General features: G+C 47.6%; 1 protein-coding gene across 1 annotated transcript; it reads right to left on the bottom strand.

The window, feature by feature from the left end:
• Positions 1-16491: 16491 nt before the first annotated feature.
• Positions 16492-17352, bottom strand: LOC119444851 (cuticle protein 16.5-like). Its single transcript, XM_037709193.1, has one exon. The coding sequence runs from the start codon at positions 17350-17352 to the stop codon at positions 16492-16494; it is 861 nt and encodes a 286-aa protein (XP_037565121.1).
• Between the last annotated feature and the right edge of the window lie 1908 nt (positions 17353-19260).

Here is a 19260-nt window from a genome sequence, read left to right as displayed (position 1 = left end):
CTTTGACGTGAAATAACTTCTCGAATAATTTAGATCTCGCACACACATTTGTTCCGCTCCGCAAAGACCAAAATCATGAGCACTGCAATAACAAGCGCTTGCGGTTATGCGGCGGACATACCGTGCTGACTCATGTTTTAAACCTGAAGCTTTCTTTAGAATATCTTTCTTGAAAGGAACTTTATATTCACCTAAAAGGCGGATTGTGACGGGAACTTCACTTATCAGGTGCTGTCCATTAGTTCTTTTCTATAACTTTTGAAAAAATCTAGCCAAGCACAAGATCGTACGGCAACATCATGGTAATCGCAGAAAGTCGAATGCGGTTTCAAAAACTGGAGCAGTGTTGGCCGATCGGCCGCATCATTTGATTCCCCTCGCCTGCTCCCTCCTCCCCGACTCGAAGCCTTTACCGCGTCCATCTTTGAGGTAATACTGTTAAAACAATATGAAATGAGGCATTAGATACGTTGGAGGTTTTATAAAGAAGAATAAAGGCAATATATAGATTTCAAGGCACAAAATATTCTCCCTTTAAAGGGCCCCTAAACCACCTCAGATATTTTTTTAACATTTCAAGTAAACACGCGCCTCGAGTTCAGAATGCCGTCACGATCAACGATGAAGTGCTACGCGCCGCGGGCGCGCCACAGAAAAAAAAAAAAAAAAAAAACAATGCCGTCCTCCTCTCCTGGCCTTTCCGGTATCCCTAGCGATCGTCACGATGTCAGCAGGGTGAATCTGGTGATGCCAGCGCCGGCGATGATGCCTATTGGTCGAACAAGAACCTACGACTTCCGGTTTGTCTGCTAGCAGGTACGCGCCACGGTGTAAAGGCCAACCTCCATGGAGCGACAAGGCGACGAACTTTCGGCGTCACACGTCAAACAACGTCGCCGCCCGACGTCAAACAAAGGACTGTTCGCCGCCGATCCACTCCTTCCAGATATTCGCCGCCCAGCGAACCGCCGCCGCCGGAAGTCGTCGCGCCTGGCGGAGAGCGTGGACGAATCGGGCCACATCGCAGAGGTCGACTTCCGTCGATCGCCCGTCGACGGGAGTTTTGGTTATTGACGCTTGGCTACTGTTCGGCTATTTCCTACCTTAGTTTCAAACGCTTGTTTTCCAGCGCTGTTTCACCTCCTTGTTGGTTGTTCTGCCTCAATGTTCTAGTGAATAATATGTGGTTACGGCTTGTTTTGTATTATTCTATGTAGTTAGAGGCTTCGCTTCCCGATGATGCTCTGCCCATGCATACCCGCAACATGATGCCTTGCGTACCGCCGTGTTTTAGAAAGACGTTTGATTGAAGTTTGCAGCTGTAGTTCGCTGGTACATCCGAGAAAAACGCGAGCTGAAGCATCGCGTAGGTGCGGCATATGAGCGGCTCGCTACGTTAAGAGACAAAAGAGCCTTCTCGCAAGCCACGCTCGTAAAACATGGCAGTGGTCCCCGCTGCGCGCTTCGAATTGAATTTGGCATGGCTTTTGTAGAATTCGCTTCATTCGTAGCAAATGACAGCGTAAACGGTTTCGCTTAGTCTCAGGCCGCTTCGATGATAGTGCATTTGGATAACCTTGTGGAGTTTTCGAGATCGCTTCTCGTTTCAAACGACACGATGCCTAACGAGAGAAGCCTTCAAGATATGTCAGCGCAACCAATCGGTGAAGTTGAGAGATAGGCGTGACGATGGCATAGGGCCTCTGAGATCGAAAGATCTCGCAGGCCAGCTAAAACTAATAAACGTGCGCTGCTTAGCGTACGCGGTACTATAGCGCATAGCGTACACTATAAGTTGAGAACGCTATACTAAAACTGTCTAATAGCTTTCCGTGTTTCCTCGATGGCAGGGCACGCTCGAAGGTGGAAGCTGACGAGAGAGAAACTCAGCTGCGCGCGAGCGGAGAGAACTGTAAACAAACACAGAGTGATAGACGAGGGATAAGCATCGGCGAAATACCGACGTGCCGCTTATTCACACACACACAAAAAAAGTTACAGTCTAAATAGATTCCGGCTAACGGCGAACACTTATTGCACGCACTTTTTCAGATCCGGTGCCTTATTTTACGTGTAAAAACGTTGATTTAGGCGCTGTTTTGCCTTCTGCTGTCATTCGCCAATGTCGCTTTCGTAGCCAATCTCGTCTGGCCACAATGATTCCTCGCGGGCTGCGTCAACCGCATGGTCGGCGGCGTTCGCCGGTTCTTGGTTGCATGGAGTGTGGTGCGACGAATTCGCAACGGCGCTTCGTGCTGGATTTTTGGTCACGTGAAATTTGTCGCGAAAGTTCGCTGCATGGAGGTTGGCCTTAAGAAGGAAGGTGATCCGACGGCGGCGCGAGGCGCGGCCACTTAGTGTGACTTTACGCACGCCGCTGCCGCAAGCGGCAGCACCTGTTCTGGGGGGCAATTTTTTCGCCAGCTTTGCTGGCGCTTTTATGGGCATGCGCGGCAGACGTGCTTTATTTCGATGAATATATGTCCTTCGCCTGCTTAAAACGACTCTATTTCGTTGGAGGAACGTCCCTTTATATTTCTGCTGACATTCCGATTGACTCCGATGCGGCGAGCCGCGGTAAGCGCAGCGCGCCGTCTGCTCGAGCAGACGACGCGTCTCTCTCGTGTTCACAATGACGGTATTTTGACAGTAAGTAGCATGAAACCTTCTACCTGCTCAGGATGTGGCGTTCTGAATAACGAAAAATTGCATATCTTTGGGTACGGGTATATAAATGCTGACGGAGGTCGTAAATTATCCACTGTTGTGCCGCTTCTTCAAGGCCTCCCTAGGGTGCCTCGATGCCAGCGCCGCCGTTCAGGGTGGTGCCATCCTTTGACCGCACCCGCGCCGCCGCTTTCTCGCTGCGACGCCATCTTGAGTCACAGCGAGCGGTTGCGAGTGCTTGGTGCCGGTGCTTAGTTCGAGACACAGTGCGCGCGGATGCTTCGCTGACGCTTCTACTTGCTGGACAGTGTTCAGCCGCATGAATGACAAGCTTGTCAAGTGCATCGAGTCGACATGACGGGCTGTTGTGCTCCCAAGTCCACCGGATCGACGCGTAAAGGGCTTCGTTGTTTACGCTTCCCCCGGGACCCAGAGCGAAGGAAGAGATGGGAAGCCCAAGTAAAGCGGTATCACTGGAAGGAAACGGATAGCTCCTACATTTGTGAGGTAAGTGTCAAGAAAGTTTAGACTATCGCGTCGTGTTTTTCATAAATAAGAAAGTATTCTCTGATCTTCGCTCACGTACCTACGTTCGCTCACGAACTAAGCACTGCACCGATGCTGAGTAGCCTATGGTTTGCGAGCGCGCGTCGCATAGGCTTTTGCCGTTTTGATCAGCGCAGTCTATGCGAGTAGTACTTTTATTTTCAGAACTGACGAAAATGCTTCGCCATGAAATAGCCTTACATTAGCTACAAATCGTTATGTAAACCACCTATTTTACTTTCTCACGGGAAGCACACATCGTGTGTCTCTTGTTTCTTCTTTTTTTTCCCTCAGTTTCTTTTTTCGCTACTGGTTATTTGGGACTAAAGAACGCAGTGCTTCTTCTGGGGAGAGCGGCTGTTGTGTATGTGGCAAGCGAAGCATTGTGATTTTCTCTGATTTCTCAGCAGATATCTTGCGGATCTCAGGTTGTTACGTTATATAGCTGATTTTTTAGACGAATATATTTGTAGCGTGGTGCTCGTAAGCCGATGTTCACTCGTGCTCATTCCCGATCGTAGTGGGTACTGTGACGGTCTTTAAATGCCTGTGCACGGTATGCCCAGGTGTAGTAGAGATAAGAGGCATCATGGGACCAAAATGTTTCGGCGCTTTCTGGCATGGTGTCTGTTGTACCCTGTGCATTTCTTCGAAACGTGTGAAGCGAGGTAATACAGCATTACTTCTGCGAAAATTTATTTTTAAGCACTGTAATGGGTTCTCTAGCTGTATTTACAAGGTAACTTTTCATATGAATAATCACTTTTGTTGTTTTACTTGTACTTAGAAACACTTTGAAGAGGGCCAGTACGAGGGAAATCGACAGGATGGGCGCCGTCTGTTAAAGTCAACAGCCTTACATCATCATGAACTTTTTTTTCGAAGTGAAAAACATTGCTAATCTGTATTTGACTGTCTTAGTTTCATTTACGGTTTTTGTACGCGATATGTATGCAGTGTTTATTTTTTAATGTAGTTATCAGTGTTTTAATGGTTATTTATAAAATGTTCTGTACTCGCCATCGATGTGTTTGGCTGATGCGACGTATTCGATGGTATCTGATATATTCTGGCTGGATATCTTGCTTAATATTACCCGCGGTTGCGTTTTCTTGTTTGCATTCTTGTTTTCGATTTATATTGTGTGTAATAAGGTTGATGCATTCACTTGAACCCCCCCCCCCCATGTAATGAATAAATTAAAAAAAAACTCTCACTATCCCGAATTGTGTGTTGAGCCTACCTTGCGAATTTTTTTTCTTATCTCGTCTTTCAACATAACCTTCAGGCGCCACACAGTACATATAATTTTTCATGTACATATATCTTTCATGATTGATTGTACTAGACATTATAAGTAAATGTATTTTGTGCATCGTTTGGTTTCTTGTGTGTACTACGCAAGATTGACACAGACAAGTTACGTTACATGTTTCTCTACAGCACTAACTAAACCTTATTTTCACATCGCAGTGATTTTTACACCAGCTTAATCCTGTCAGCACACAGTCTTGTGGGCAAAAAAAAAAGCAAAATTGCGCGTAGATATCGTCAAATAATTGCAACGAATGCGAAGAGCAAGCGCAACGCAAGGGAAACTAACCGCCGTGCGCCAGTGGCTGGCTACGGTAAAGGAGGCGTGACGTGTAAACCAAAATACAACAGCGAAAAAGAAAAACTTCCACACACCGGGGGGCGCAAACCTTATATACCAAGCATCGAAGCACAAAAAAAAAACAAAAACATTGTGCGTTTTTCAAACATACACACGGCATGTTAAATGTAAATTGAATTAGGCAACTTGGGGCATGTTCCCGGCGCCATACATTTACGTCTTGGACCTTCGACGAGTTAACGGCTATTGGTTATAAAGATGTGCAGATACGATACCGATAAAAAAATCCTCATCAAGGCAAAGCACTTGGAAGTGCGCCGCGAGTAACACTATTCATGAACGCTAGCGTAGCTGTCTCATCTTGTGTGACTCAATATGGCGGCGCCAGCGGGGTTGTCTCCACCCTGGACGGCGGCGCTGGGCATCGAGGCACCCTAGGCCTCCCGAACACGTGCTGCCCCTAGCGGCTGCGCGCACTTTCGGTCACACGAAGTGGCCGCTCTCTCGCCCCAGCGCCGGCGCGCCGTCGGAGCACCTATCTTCTTCCACCGTGGTACGCGCGCTCCCTGTTCTTCCTCGTCGTGTTGCTCGCTCGTGCGCCCTTGCGAATCGGTAATTACAGCCTGCAACGGAAGTGCCGGATTGCTCGCGGTCCAACAGAGTCGTGCTTAGCGGTCTGATTAGCTGCGCGAACAGAGTGCGTCAGTGTTGTCCTTTCCAGACTTGCGCGCAACACAGGGTCAATAGCGGCACGCTTCGCATAACACGGGCCGGCATCGCAGCAACAGCCGGTAGCCGAGAAGCGCTGAGTCCACGTCCACGTTACCGGCACGGTAACTCGCCGCACGCCGTTTGCCATTCGCGGGCCGCCGTTCGACAGCGGTTTTGCTCGCGAACGGTGAGATTTCCCTGACGTACGTAGATAGGATGTGACCGGGACTCATTTGTGCGGCAGCCTCACCGCCGCTGATCACTAGGCGGCGCCGATATCGTCGCTAGGCCTTTTCCGGTTCCCTTCAAAGCTAAAGCGGACGGCGCTTCGAAATGAATTACTGACGCTCACAGACAGTGACAAGAACTTTTATTGGTCCTGAGAAACTGGCCAGGGGGAGCCGAAGGCTCCCTCACGTCAAGTCGGTGGCTCCGCCCACGATGGCACCGGGAGGCGAAATCCCGTTGCGATGTCGTGGGCCCTCTGGACTGCCTGGAGTTGGATGTGGTGGTGGTCGCTTCATAGGATCTCCTCCCACTGTTCCTTTGTGGCAAGTATAGAGTCTTCTATGGCTGGGCACAGCCAGAGCATGTGATCGAAAGAGCATGAGTCGGCTCCGCATTCAGGGCACGACGCTCACAAGCCGCAATATCTTCTTATCGTTGTTATCGCTCTTCGCAATAATTGTACACAAAGAAGAAAAATACACTGATATTAGCGGCACCGTCGGCTGCGAGGCGAGCACAGCCGAGCCGGTCCTCTTCCGGCGGTAGCCGTGCACTGCAGCTGAGCTGCAGTCGATGTTTTCGTTGCCGGTGGTGGAGGCGCGCAGCTTCGAGGTCTTCGATTGGCCCGTTGATCGTGCAGCGGGCGGGGCGCTGGCCGAACGGCGTTCTACTTTAGCCAGTGGACACCTCTCGCGCGACAGACGTTCTGCGGAACTGGAGGCCGGTTCGCCGTCGGTATATGTGCCGCTAGCGTGGACGTGCCCTAACCGAAAGTAGGCAGTGTTTTGAAAAGCGCGTTGATGATGACATATATCACGTGGCTTTTTGAGAAGAATTCGGCGAGGAGGGGAGACGAGCCGACGAGGACAGTAGCGGACGAAAAAGCGAAACGAGCGAGGGCCGTTTTTGATCATCAAACGCGTGTAACTCCGCTATTACAGCACCATTTCGAAAAATTCTCGCGGCTACGTTTTCGTTGTAGACTTGTGCACAACTGCAACACCACAACTAAATTTCGACCTGCAAACCACCCAGAGGTCCCTAAACCACCCAGAGGTCCAAATTTAGTTGTGGTGTTGCAGTTGCGGACAAGTCTACAACGAACACGTAGCCGCGAGAATGTTTCGAAATGGTGCTGTAATTTATAGCCGAGCTACACGCGTTTGATGATCGAAAAACGGCACTCGTTCGTTTCGCTCTTTCCTTACTACTCTCCTCATCGGCTGGTCTACCCTCCTCGCCGAGTGCTTCTCGAAAGGTCACGTGACATACGTCATCGCCAACGCGCTTCGCCTACTTCCGGTCACGTCCAAGCTAGCGGCACATATACCGACGGCGAACTGGCCGCCAGTGGCGTAGAACGTCTGCCGCACGAGAGGTGTCCAAAGTAGACGGCAGTTCGGCCGGCGCCCCGCCTGCTGCACGATCAATGAACCAATCGACGACCGCGAACCCGGAGCTGCGCGCCTTCGCCACCGGCAACGAAAACATCAGCTGCAGCTCAGCTGCAGTGCACGGCTAGCGCCGGGAGACGACGTGCTTGCCTGTGCTCGCGTCGAAGCCGATGGCGCCGCTAGTATCAGCTTATTTGTCTTCTTTGTGTACAATTATTGCGAACAGGGATAACAACGATAAGAAAATATTGCGGCTTCTGAGCGTCGGTATTTCATTTCGGAAGCGCCGTCCGTTTTAGCTTCGAAGGGAACCAGAAAAGGCCTAGCAACGATATCGGCGCCGTCGAATGATCAGCGGCGATGAGTCTGCCGCACAAATGAGTACCGGTCTCATCCTCTCTACGTACGGCAAGGAAATCTCGCCGTTTGCGAGCAAAAACCGCTGTCGAACGGTGGCCCGTGAATGGCAAACGGCGTGCGACGAGTTACCGTGCCGTTAGCGTGGACTCAGCGCTTCTCGGCTACCCGCTGTTGCTGCGGTGCCAGCCCGTGTTATACAAAACGTACCGATATAGACTCTGTGTTGCATGGACGTCTGGAAAAGCCAACACTGTCGCACTCTGTTCGCGCAGCTAATAAGACCGCTAAGCACGACTGTGTCGGAACGCGAGTGATTTGGCACTTGGGTTGCGGGCTGTAATTACCGATTCGCAAGGGCCCACAAACGAGCAACACGACGAGGAAGAGCAGAAAGCACGCGTACCTGCTAGCAGACTAACCGGAAGTCGTAGGTTCTTGTTCAACCAATGTACATCGCTTCCGTAGTAGACATGACCAGATTTCCCCTGCTGACATCGTGACGACCGCTGGGCATACCGAAAAGGCGAGGGGAGGAGGACGGCATTTTTTTTTTTTTTTTTTTTTGCAGCGCTCCCGCGGTGCGTAGCACTGCAGCGTTTGGCATCGTAGATCGTGACGGCATTCTGAACTCGATGCGCGTGTTTACTTGAAATGTTCAAAAAATATCTGAGGTGGTTTGGGGCCGTTTAAAGGTCCAGCGACGGTGCATCTGGTTGATAACTAAAATTGAGCAAATACATTAGGCTAATGATAAGGCTCGACGTGAAATTATTTCTTTGTAAATTTACATCTGATTCACGTATTTGTGCCACTCCGCAAAACCAAAAAAAAAGAACATGAGCTCTGAAGTAACAAGTGGTTGCTTTTATGCAGTGGACACACCGCGCTCTATCTTGTTCTAAAGTCATTAAGCTTTCTTTCGGATATATTTCTCAAAAGGATTTATATTATCACTTAAAATGGAGATAGTGATGCCAACTGGACTCAACGACTCCTTGTGATTTTTTATTTTCTATAACATTTGAAAATCTTCTAGGCAGAAAACCGCACGGCGAAATCACGGTAATGCCAGTCATTCTCCCATGATTTCAAAAACCGCAAACTTTGAGATGGTAATTGTTTCAAAAGTTAAATGAAGGGATGCATTAGAGACCTTGGAGCTTTTATCACGAAGACTACAGGCAATATTTTCACTACACGGCACAAAAAATTCTATCGGCCGGGTAAATTAAAATATATAAAACGCGCAAATGCCGGAGTAGTTCCATAATTTCTGAAACCACTAATCTTTGAAATTTAGTTGCAGTTTGTGCGAGAGTTTTGATAAGGCGCCTGGTTTAATGAATGAAAAGGTAATATTTTCAATAACAGGCAAGGTCACTCTGTGCTGTTCAATTACACAGGAAATATATATATGAAGACCAAGTATTGAAAACATAAGGATGTTTTTATGGTCACATACCCTTGTGCAACTTGTAATTTTTACATTAAAACGTAGCAAATATTATCTGAAAGAAATGATTTCATTACCTCACTGTCCAAAAAAAAAATGAGTGTAGCTTGCACTGGAGGCGCAATGATAAAGAGACAGCGGAGCTGATGGGCACCTAGCTAGTCCTTACTTTTGGGCTAGGCTAAGCGTTAACAAGTCATCCCCAGCATTTTCCGGAATTAATTGATTATTGATCGATTAATAATTAGCTATGCTATCGATTGGCTATCGGAAAGTATTGGACACGTATTTGGGCTAGGCTAAATTGGGTAGAATCTTGGAGGTTAACAAAGAATCTGGAGAACAAGTTAAGGACCGCACAAAGAGCGATAGAACGGAAGATGTTAGGCCTAACGTTAAGAGACAGGAAGAGAGCGGTGTTGATCAGAGAACAAACGGGGATAGCCGATATTCTAGTTGACATTAAGCGGAAGAAATGGAGCTGGGTAGGACATATAATGCGTAGGGTGGATAACTGGTGGACCATTAGAGTCACAGAATGGATACCAAGAGAAGGGAAGCGCAGTCGAGGACGGCAGAAAACTAGGTGGGGTGATGAAGTTAGGAAATTTGCTGGCGCTAGTTGGAATCATCTAGCGCAAGACAGGTGTAAGTGGAGATCACAGGGAGAGGCCTTCGTCCTGCAGTAGAGATGAATAGGCTGATGATGACGAAGCACTATCAAGTCATCCCCAGCATTTCCCGAAATTTACTTATTATTTGTCGATTATAGATTAGCGATTGATTGGCTATCGGTTGGCTATCGATGACTGACTAAGCTTAAGTAGACCCAACCATGCTTAGTTAGAATTAGCCAGGCTCAGGTCTTACAGGTTTGGATATCAAACAAAGTGAGGAAACACACTTTCATGCGTATCTAACTCTCGGCAAGACAGATGAAAAAGCTACCATTAGAGAATATTTGGGAACAGAGCAAAAAGAAGACAGCCTACTTCAGCGATTGCTTCGGCTCCTCATTTACTGCTACTAAGCATTGGCCCCCAGTAAATACGGGGTGTTCATTTTTAAGTTTTACGGAATTTTTTTAAAAATCGCCTGTGGCAGGTAGCATAATTCTTATCGTTGAGCTGGGTTATTCGAAAAGGAGAACATTAGCACCACGAGAAATCGCAACATATATTCAAATCATTAACAAAAACTGACTAATGAACTACTCAGTTAATTACTTTACGGCACATATTGCGATTTACGAATTGTTAGAGCTGCTGGTTCGAGGCGCGGGAGGTGCGGTCCCATGAAATGTATTATTTATAGTAATAATCTTGAAAATATGAGTGATATTTATATGGTGTGTTTCTGCGAAGACCTTAATCAGCGATCTTCCAAAAGAGCGTGTGGCATATACAACAGTTTTATATTCTTGAGCTGTATTGCTAGAACAGGCGAACACTTTTCTTCACACGAAGTCAAAATGCATAATTGTAGAATTAACGAAAATTGACCTAATATTTTCTAAATAATTACTTTACGGCCCATATAACAATCTACAAAATGTAGCCAGGGAGATTGCAAGGTGGCTTCAATGGGAACCAATTCTCGCCATGACACCCGTTTTGAGATATAATAATACGCGAAATTCGCGAAGAAATGTATTGTTGGTCCCGTTACTTTCGCTCATACACGCAGAAAACGGTGTTTTGTTGCAGAAAAAGTGCCATCAGAGTGCAATATTACCGCTAGTTTGATGGCACATATGTCGAGAAAGATGTCATCCACAAAACCGTTTCCTGGTGGATATTCCTTTCAGGCTCACCGGCTATAACTTGTAAGTTTCAGTACGTGCTAAGGCAGTTAGTTTAAAACTTCATATTAAACTTTTGATATTCGTCGAATATTCATTTCGATTTCTCGCGCAAATAACGCCAGCCTCTTCTAGTAGATCAGTTCAAGGGCTAGAATTCTGCGCTCTCCCACTAGTGACTTTTTAGTACTCAAAGTACTCAAAGTATTCGCAGGACTACTTTTTATAATATTTAAAAGGTAATAATAACTGCCATAGTACAGAAAGACTATTGATGATTGGAAAAAAAGTTGTGTCCGAACTCATCTCCAGATGACTGTCTGTGGTAACGCGATTAGCATTCGAACAATTTGGAAATTCACCGTACCCGGAATCATGCTTATGTACCTTGTGTAGAAGCGATTCTGAAACTCGTTGCCTCCGCTATCTACGACATACTCCTATATGATCCCACTTTGCTATAGAACTCGCTTGAAAAGGTCGACCATGAGCATGATGGCATAACGATGACTGCATGTCGACGACGGACTGACGAAGGAATCACGACGATGAAACGACTAAGGCGGTATAACGATGACGGAAGGACGGCGATGAGATGTGGATTCCTAAATGACGGCAACGGTATGACGTAAAGACTGCGGCATGACGAGCGTCGGATTACGAAGTTGGAGGGATGACTATGGCACGACCACGAGGGCTTTCTGACGACGGTCACAAAGCGTAGGTATAATAGCGACTGTCTGGCGACAGCGGCATGCCAACAAGAGCATAATCACGATCGAATGAGGACATGCATTATGATTGCCATAGAATGGCGAAGAAAAATCGACGTTGACGAAGGGTGAAGAACGATGAAGGGGGTATGACAATAACGGCATGGCGACGACTGTGTGGTGACAGTGGTGGCACAACACAGCATGACAAGTTTTGGATGGCAAAGATAGAAGGACGACAGCGGAACGATCTTTACGGCACAGTATGCGGCGGTGTAAAAACGAATGCACGAAGAATGCATGACGACGATGGTGTGAAGATAACCGCATGACGGGAGTCGCCCAGCAAAGCTTCAATGACGACGATGATGCGACCACGACGGCATCACTACCACGAACACATACGTACATACGCTGTGGTGCACGCCCGGAGTAGAACGCGTTCCACTCCGGGCCGCGTTATACTCCGGCAGCGTTCTACTCCGACTCCGTTCTACTCCGGCTCCGTTCTACTCCGGGCGGCCCAGGCGGCCGCGCTTGCCCGCCTCGACCGCTGTATGTTGAAAGGCATTTGGGTTGGGGACGCCGTCCGCCGTGCGCTGCGTTTTCGCGGCTTAGTTCGCGTTGATGCGAGACGCAGCATGAAGGTTAATTCGCTCTCTGCTGCGGCCACGCTTCCTGACGACAACGTTTTGACAGCGAGTTTCCGTACTCATCGAGCGAGAACTGTTCATGTTTGCTTGTGCGTGCGTTACACCATGCTTGTTCATTTAGTTAGTATGCCGATCTTTACAAGTCTATATGGCCGATAAAACTACTATCCTTTCTTCGTATAGCTGTCCACTGATTTGCAATCCCAATCGATACTTTGCCTTGCAGGCTAAACTGTGACTTTTTCATTTAAAATATGTAGCTATTTTGACATCTTATACGCATCTTTCCGGCCAAAGGCTTCTGATAATCCAGTTTTCTTTTGGTTCGAAGAATTACAACATTTTACTATTTGTATATGGTTCGTCCTAGTAATCTTAGTGAATAAGTGAGAGGTGGTGATGTGGTCTAGAGCACAGCACGTGCTCGGGCTTACCCGAAAGCCCGGGCCCGGCCCGGCCCGTGGGCCGGGCCGGGCCGGGTAGAGGAGTTTTTTCACGGGCTCGGGCCGGACCCGGGCACGGCGTGTGCTTTTTGACCCGGGCCCGGGCCGGGTTCGGGTTTTTAGACGCGGGCCCGGGCCGGGCTCGGGCTTTGTTCGAGTTATTCTCGGGCTTCTCAAATCTGAAAAACATGTATTTTTCGGTCTCGGGCCGGGTTCGGGCCGGTTTCGTGTCGGGCTCGGGCCGGGCTCGGGCTTAAGGTAAAGAGGTGGCGGGCCGGGCCGGGTGGGTAACGTAGATTATTTCCGGGCCCGGGCCGGGCCCGGGTCTCGCCATAAAAGTTTTGATCGGGCTCGGGCGGGCCGCCCAATGTAAAAACGGGCCCGGGCCGGGCCCGGGCCGCAAAAATCGGCCCGTGCAGTGCTCTAATGTGGTCAGTGTGACTACATTTCAGAACTTGGGTAAAACATTCGTTGTTTTTTTTTTCATTGTAAAGAAAGACAGCGTCGAAGCACTTACCTGCCCGACGTGACGACAACATGTCACTTGAGGTTGCCCTAAAATTGGTCTCCGCACACCATTTTTTAAATTCAGTAATTTTGTATATCAATATGTAGCGCCACCTGGGTTTCAATTTTTTTTCCCGAGTGGCAAGTCGTTTTGAAGGTCCCACCTGGATGTTGTAAACTCTAAAGCCATAACTACTATAAAACGAATGTCACGGGCGAAATGACACAGTGACACATACGAAATTAGAGCGATTTATATTTCCCTGTAGATTTGCAGTGCTGATTCATCAGGGACATGGCGGCTGTGAATCCTCAAAGCTGCCTTGTAAGAGACGTGGCTTGGTCGGTGCGACGTTTATTGTTGGCATGAACATTGTCGATGATTTGACGTTGTTTTCCACCAACCGCGCTATTCTTGGTGTACTCTCCATGGCGTGTTTATGCAATGTTTGAAACTTATCATCATCACTGTCACTTACGCCCCCTTTGTGAGGCCGACGCTCTTTTCGCGAGCATGAGAACGATGAATGGCACCAATAAACAATCCCATTTGGTCGATTACTATTTCTGTGTGGTGTAAAAAAATAGAATACTGGTGCTCTGTACTGTGGCTGGTTTTGGCCTCCTGAATAGATGCACAGACCCCACTGCCATCCGAGACTGTGTGGAGCGCAAAGTGATGCAATAAGTGCCAAGTACATTTGGTGCACGGCAGCTCAGTTGTTAGCGCGATCTACTCGCAAATGCGCATTGCTTGACTTCTTTGGCTTCAAATACAAACAGAGGCTCTTGCGGAACAGTTTTATTTTCTCGCCTCTGCAGCTGTGGCAAAACTGGGCTTGACGAGGAGGACTAGTGACGGCAAAAGAGCGTCATAATGTGTCCCCGCTGACGACGACGGTAGTCATTGGCGTAGCGGAATGAATAGAAAGATGGGACAGACGGGACGGACATAGCAAACCGGATTTCTAGCAATAACTGTTGTCACAGTAAAATACGATACTAGGTTAAACATTTAAAGGGAAATGTACTCGTATTATCTAATAATATCGCGGCTTTTCGTGCTGCGTCTAATTAGTTTCATAAATTTGCACCAACAAGCTTCATTTTCAACCTTCGAGTTCGAAGCGGTGTTGGAAGTACGAGATTCCATCCTGTCACGAACGCAGAGAGACAGGGATGGTAGCACCAGTCTGCACATTAAACTTTCATTTGAAATTTGAGGCTGGCACCGTAAACCGGTTAGACTGAACTACATGTGTATAGGAGCTCGATCTCACATTTGGCGGACTCTTATTTCTTATTAGTAAATTTAGGTCCACCAGCAAACAGGCGCACCAGTTCTTCGGGAAACATTTATATTTTGTGAGGGGTAAATTTGGGTAAACATTTGGTCAATTTGTTTTAGCGACGCTACGTTTACACCTCAGCGCCAATGAAAGTGAAGTACGAAATGAGGAATTCAGGATTGGATAGATTCCAGAGGGCAAACAGCCCCCTTTATGCTTGGATTATTTTCTTCAGAGCAGGCCTTACATCACTTAAAGAACATCAAAGGCGGAAGAAGTCTTTTTGATGACTGCGAATAAGTTAAGTTATTCAAAAAATTTTCTCAACTTTTTAAGTAAGGACTCCTGAATTGACAGTACTAGCAGAAAGAAATTTAACGCAAGGAGCCCAAAACAGATTTCAGAAGTCACGGATAGGTCAAAGGCATGCTAGTATTTCTTGTGTCGTTATAGAATCCACTTTTTACGCTAGCGTTTTCATGGTCTAAAAAGAAAAAAAAATGTCCTTGCAGCAATAATCTCAATAAAACGAAATAACACACGGGAGACTGAAACTCAATTCAGCTATCTTCTCGGTTTTCCTGTAACCATGACAACAAATTTCAAAATACGAGCCGTCGAAAAAAGTGTATGAAACTAAGCAATGCCAAGATGTAGGATAACATTCAACCGGACAGCCCTAAAAGAAATTGAAATCTAAACTTGCTACATCCGCGCCACTGGCATGATGACATGTTAATCACAGCGCGGACGTGGCCTGTGCCAGGAGGCTCAGATGGTTTCCCGAGACACCAGATACGCGAAATGCGTTTAGCTACAAAAACGACCAAGCCAACTGAACGAACCGTGGCCAGAAAAGCATTGCATGTGAACCACTGCGTGATAACGTATTGTACATTATACAATATAGTAGCTATTCGACTGCACCGGCGATTGCGCTAAATACCATCGCGCTCGTCATTTCCCAATAACAGCCACTCCGTGAAATTGCGTGTTGCCACCTGACTAGCACTTCAGCTTCTATGAAGCTGCTGGACGCTTCTGGACGCTTCTATGAGAGCGTCCATGTATGGGAGGCGCTTTGGATGGGAGGCGCTCCAGTACCGGCGCACTGTCGCCCGGTTAGGCCTTCTCTGCCGCGGCCTCGATGGATCCCTTGACGACTCCTACATCAGCTCAGTCGTCCGCTACAACAAGCGAACGGGTCAGCCCGAACCAATGTATGCGAGGACAGTCCGCCACCAGAATTCACTCATTCCGGCTGCAGTGCGGGACTTTCTGCCCCACGACATGTGCAAACACCCCTCCCTTCGGAGCGTGCGTCATCTATAGAGAGCTGTGCAGAGCAGTGGCGAGAAGCCTCCGTGACCGGGCTTAGTTCATGAATTACTAGGTCAATTATTTGCATTTTGACTAACACCCTCCCCAGTGTTTTCATGCCCCTCCTCTCCTCGCCCTGGGTGGATGGCTGGCAGGTGCTCCGCGTACGGGTGTGTACCTATCTGCTACGCCTAGCACGCCACGCGGGGCGATCCCCCTTTTTCTCTTTACTCCTCTACCCCCCCTCTCTCTTCTCTTCTTTTTTATATGCAAATAAAGATTATTATTATTATTATTATTATTATTATTATTATTATTATTATTATTATTATTATTATTATTATTATTATTATTATTATTATTATTATGGCCAAACACAAAACAAAAAAACGGCAAGCGAGACTGTGCTTGTTGTGGCGACCAATTTTATTTCTCCATTGTGTCCATTATGGGGGATTATGGAGGGTTGAGGTCGGTACCAATAATTTGTCTCCTTCGTCTTCAAATAAGTTACAGTTGGATGGTTTCTGAAAAGAACAGGAATACAAGAAAATACGGTCAGAGAATGGCATGACATAAATCATCCAAATATTGTAGTTATATATTCCATCCCTGTCTTTGTCTTTTCTTTCTCAGCTGCACCCAATATTCTCCACTATTGAGAAACAGGTCGATGCCATCATCCAGCATTGAATATACAGATTCAATATCTATTTGAAATGCTGGCCCTACTACCGCAATTAAATGATGGACAGTGGACTAGATTGATATAAATACACAAGCAAAAAGGACTAAAGGATGTACTCACACTTCTTCTTGCGGAGAAGGGCACCGTAGTGGTAGGGAGAGCCAAGACCATAGCCGTAGTTCAGGCCGTAGCCGAGGAGACCATGGCCGTAGCCGTAGTGGCCAACGCCGTAACCAAGGGTTCCGACACCGTAGTTGTAGACTGGAGCGGCGTGGTAGGCAGCGACAGCTGGGGCAGCGTGGGCAACAGTGGCCACAGCTGGGGCGTGGTGGACGGTGGTGGTGGCAACAGCTGGGGCAGCAGCGTAGGTGGCGACGGCTGGAGCAGCAGCGTAGGTGGCGACGGCTGGAGCAGCAGCGTAGGTGGCGACTGGAGCGTGAGCCACGGCGGCAACAGCTGGGGCGTGGTAGGTGGTGGCAACCTTAGTCACGGCTGGAGCAGCGGCATAAGTGGCAACAGCTGGGGCGGCGTGGTAGGCGGCCACCGGAGCAGCAGCATAGGTGGCAACGGCTGGAGCGTGGTAGGTGGCAGCAACCCTGGTGACGGCTGGAGCAGCAGCGACAACTGGGGCAGCCGCGTAGGTGGCGGCAACCCTGGTCACGGCTGGAGCAGCGGCGTAGGTGGCAACGGCTGGGGCGTGGTAGGCGGTAGCAACCCTGGTCACAGCTGGAGCAGCAGCGTAGGTGGCGACTGGAGCGTGGGCGACGGTGGCGACGGCTGGAGCAGCGTGAGCGACAGTGTGCACAGCAGGAGCGTAGCCGGCGTAACCGAGACCATAGCCGTATCCAAGGCCGCCGTAGCCGTAGCCGAGACCGTAGCCATGGCCAAAGCCGTAGCCGGTGTAGCCAGCGAGAGCGCTGGTGGCAAGAGCCAAGAGGACGCAGGCACGGATCTGGAATATCATGCGTATTTGATATGAGGGTGCTATTTCTTGTTGGGTTTACTTATCTGTGCACAGCTTATCTAGTAGTTTTGATATGCCCTTGTTCTTCCACGCATAAGAATGAATTATTTCTGCCATTGGGAGACGGAATTTTGCATTGTGGTGTAAAGCTCTGTCCCACTTGATACCAACAATTAAGTTATACAGTATATTGTTTAGCACAGATCTTTTGCGTAAAAAGTTACTCGCAATCAGAAGAAAACTCGGCACAGGAGTGCTAGCATTGCGTTGAACATCTTTAACCCTTTAATACATTACTCAGTTTCTCTTCGAATACTTGCATTTCCCTTAATGTAAAGGAAAGATCCTTCTTTATAACTATAGAAATGTTTGCATTATCATTAGTTTTTAAAGAAAGCTAGCTATTGAAGCAATGAATAAACCGCTACGTTCGCGCATATTAGGTATCAAAATAGAGCGGTCCGTGGAAAATAAACAAGCAGTACTTCTTTACTCAGGCGAATATCATAAGGTCGGCTCGGCTATTGAGGAATCTCGGCAACAAAGCTTCTTACCATGGTGACTTTAGAGCTGCTGTTGAGCCAACTGCTGAATGAGTGCTGTTCGTGCGCCCTTTTATACGAAAAATCCTTCTTTCACGTCCCCCTTTCTTGGGGAACTGCACGGGAACTGGCACCACAAGGAAAAAAAAGAACGAGAAGAGTCGTGCAGTCATCTTGTTATTCCGCCCGCCTCCGCAAAGGAATAAATCCGGGGTATGGTGAGACGGTGCACGCTGGTAGAACTGTAATCAAGCGTCACCCCCTAGCCTTGACGAGGTCGTTTGTGTGAATTTAAAAAAAATACAAATTATTAAAAACAAGCTTGAGACCAGTTGCAGCGCTAAATAGTGCTACGGTTAAGAGTAAAGAAGCTTCAAGGCAGTAGTCAACGGCTAAGTGTGACTGACCATGTTGTATGCGTCGTAAAAGTTGAACTTCACAAAAAAATTAATTGCTTGCTTGAGATACTGCGTAGGCAGCGAAATAATTGAGTGTAGAAGGCCTCGGCATGGCCACGATGTAGCGTCGTGAGAACCCGCTATCAGAAGAACAAGACCTGCATGCGAAACGTGTGACAGCGAAAGCGCGCAGCACTCTTGCTCGAGGTTCATTTGTACGCGGATGACATCTCTCACGCTTATGCCTTCGTTGGCATCAAACTAAGGGGATGGATAACCGGTCATGCGTAAAGCCTTTACTAGTACTCGGTCGAAGCTATTCTTGTGATGAACACATGCTGACATTCAGGAAGAGTCTTGTACGTAAGCCAGAAGCCAAACTTCGATGTCGGAAGAAGTTATAACTGAAATTAAAATTCACATCGTGATGATGAGCCTCAAATTTCACGAACTGCCGGTGTTTGCGGCTTAGTGCGGCTAACGTATTGCTTGCAATGCTTCATCTTGGATCCTAATATAACTTGTGATGACAAGAATCCCTTTGAAGCCTGTAAAATATTGTACAGCTAACGTTTGGGATTACTTTTTAGTGAAGTCACGACTTGTCCGCTATCGTGGAGAAATCAATTGAGCGTCATAGTATACAAGTTTGGAGCCTCTAGTTAAAGTCCGAAGACTGGTAGCTATCTAGTGATCAGGTCTACCAAGACCAAGAGGACCTAATTAAAAATCTGGCGACACAAAAGGCTCGTGTTGGGATTTAGATCAGCCCAAATCGATTAAAATGACTCAGTCATCAAAATGACGAAAACGCGTATAATAACATGCACACAAAATTATAAGTATAAAAAGACAGAGAAAGCAGTAATACGAGTAGAAAATGCAACGTAATTAAGAAAAGAAAACTTGCCAGCGCTTGTTCAGGGTTCGCAGGCCACGGAAGACGATGTTGCATATCAAATCAGTGT

This window comes from Dermacentor silvarum, chromosome 3, assembly GCF_013339745.2.
Source record: "Dermacentor silvarum isolate Dsil-2018 chromosome 3, BIME_Dsil_1.4, whole genome shotgun sequence".
NCBI lineage: Eukaryota > Metazoa > Arthropoda > Arachnida > Ixodida > Ixodidae > Dermacentor > Dermacentor silvarum.
This window is presented reverse-complemented; position numbering and strand designations above follow the sequence as displayed.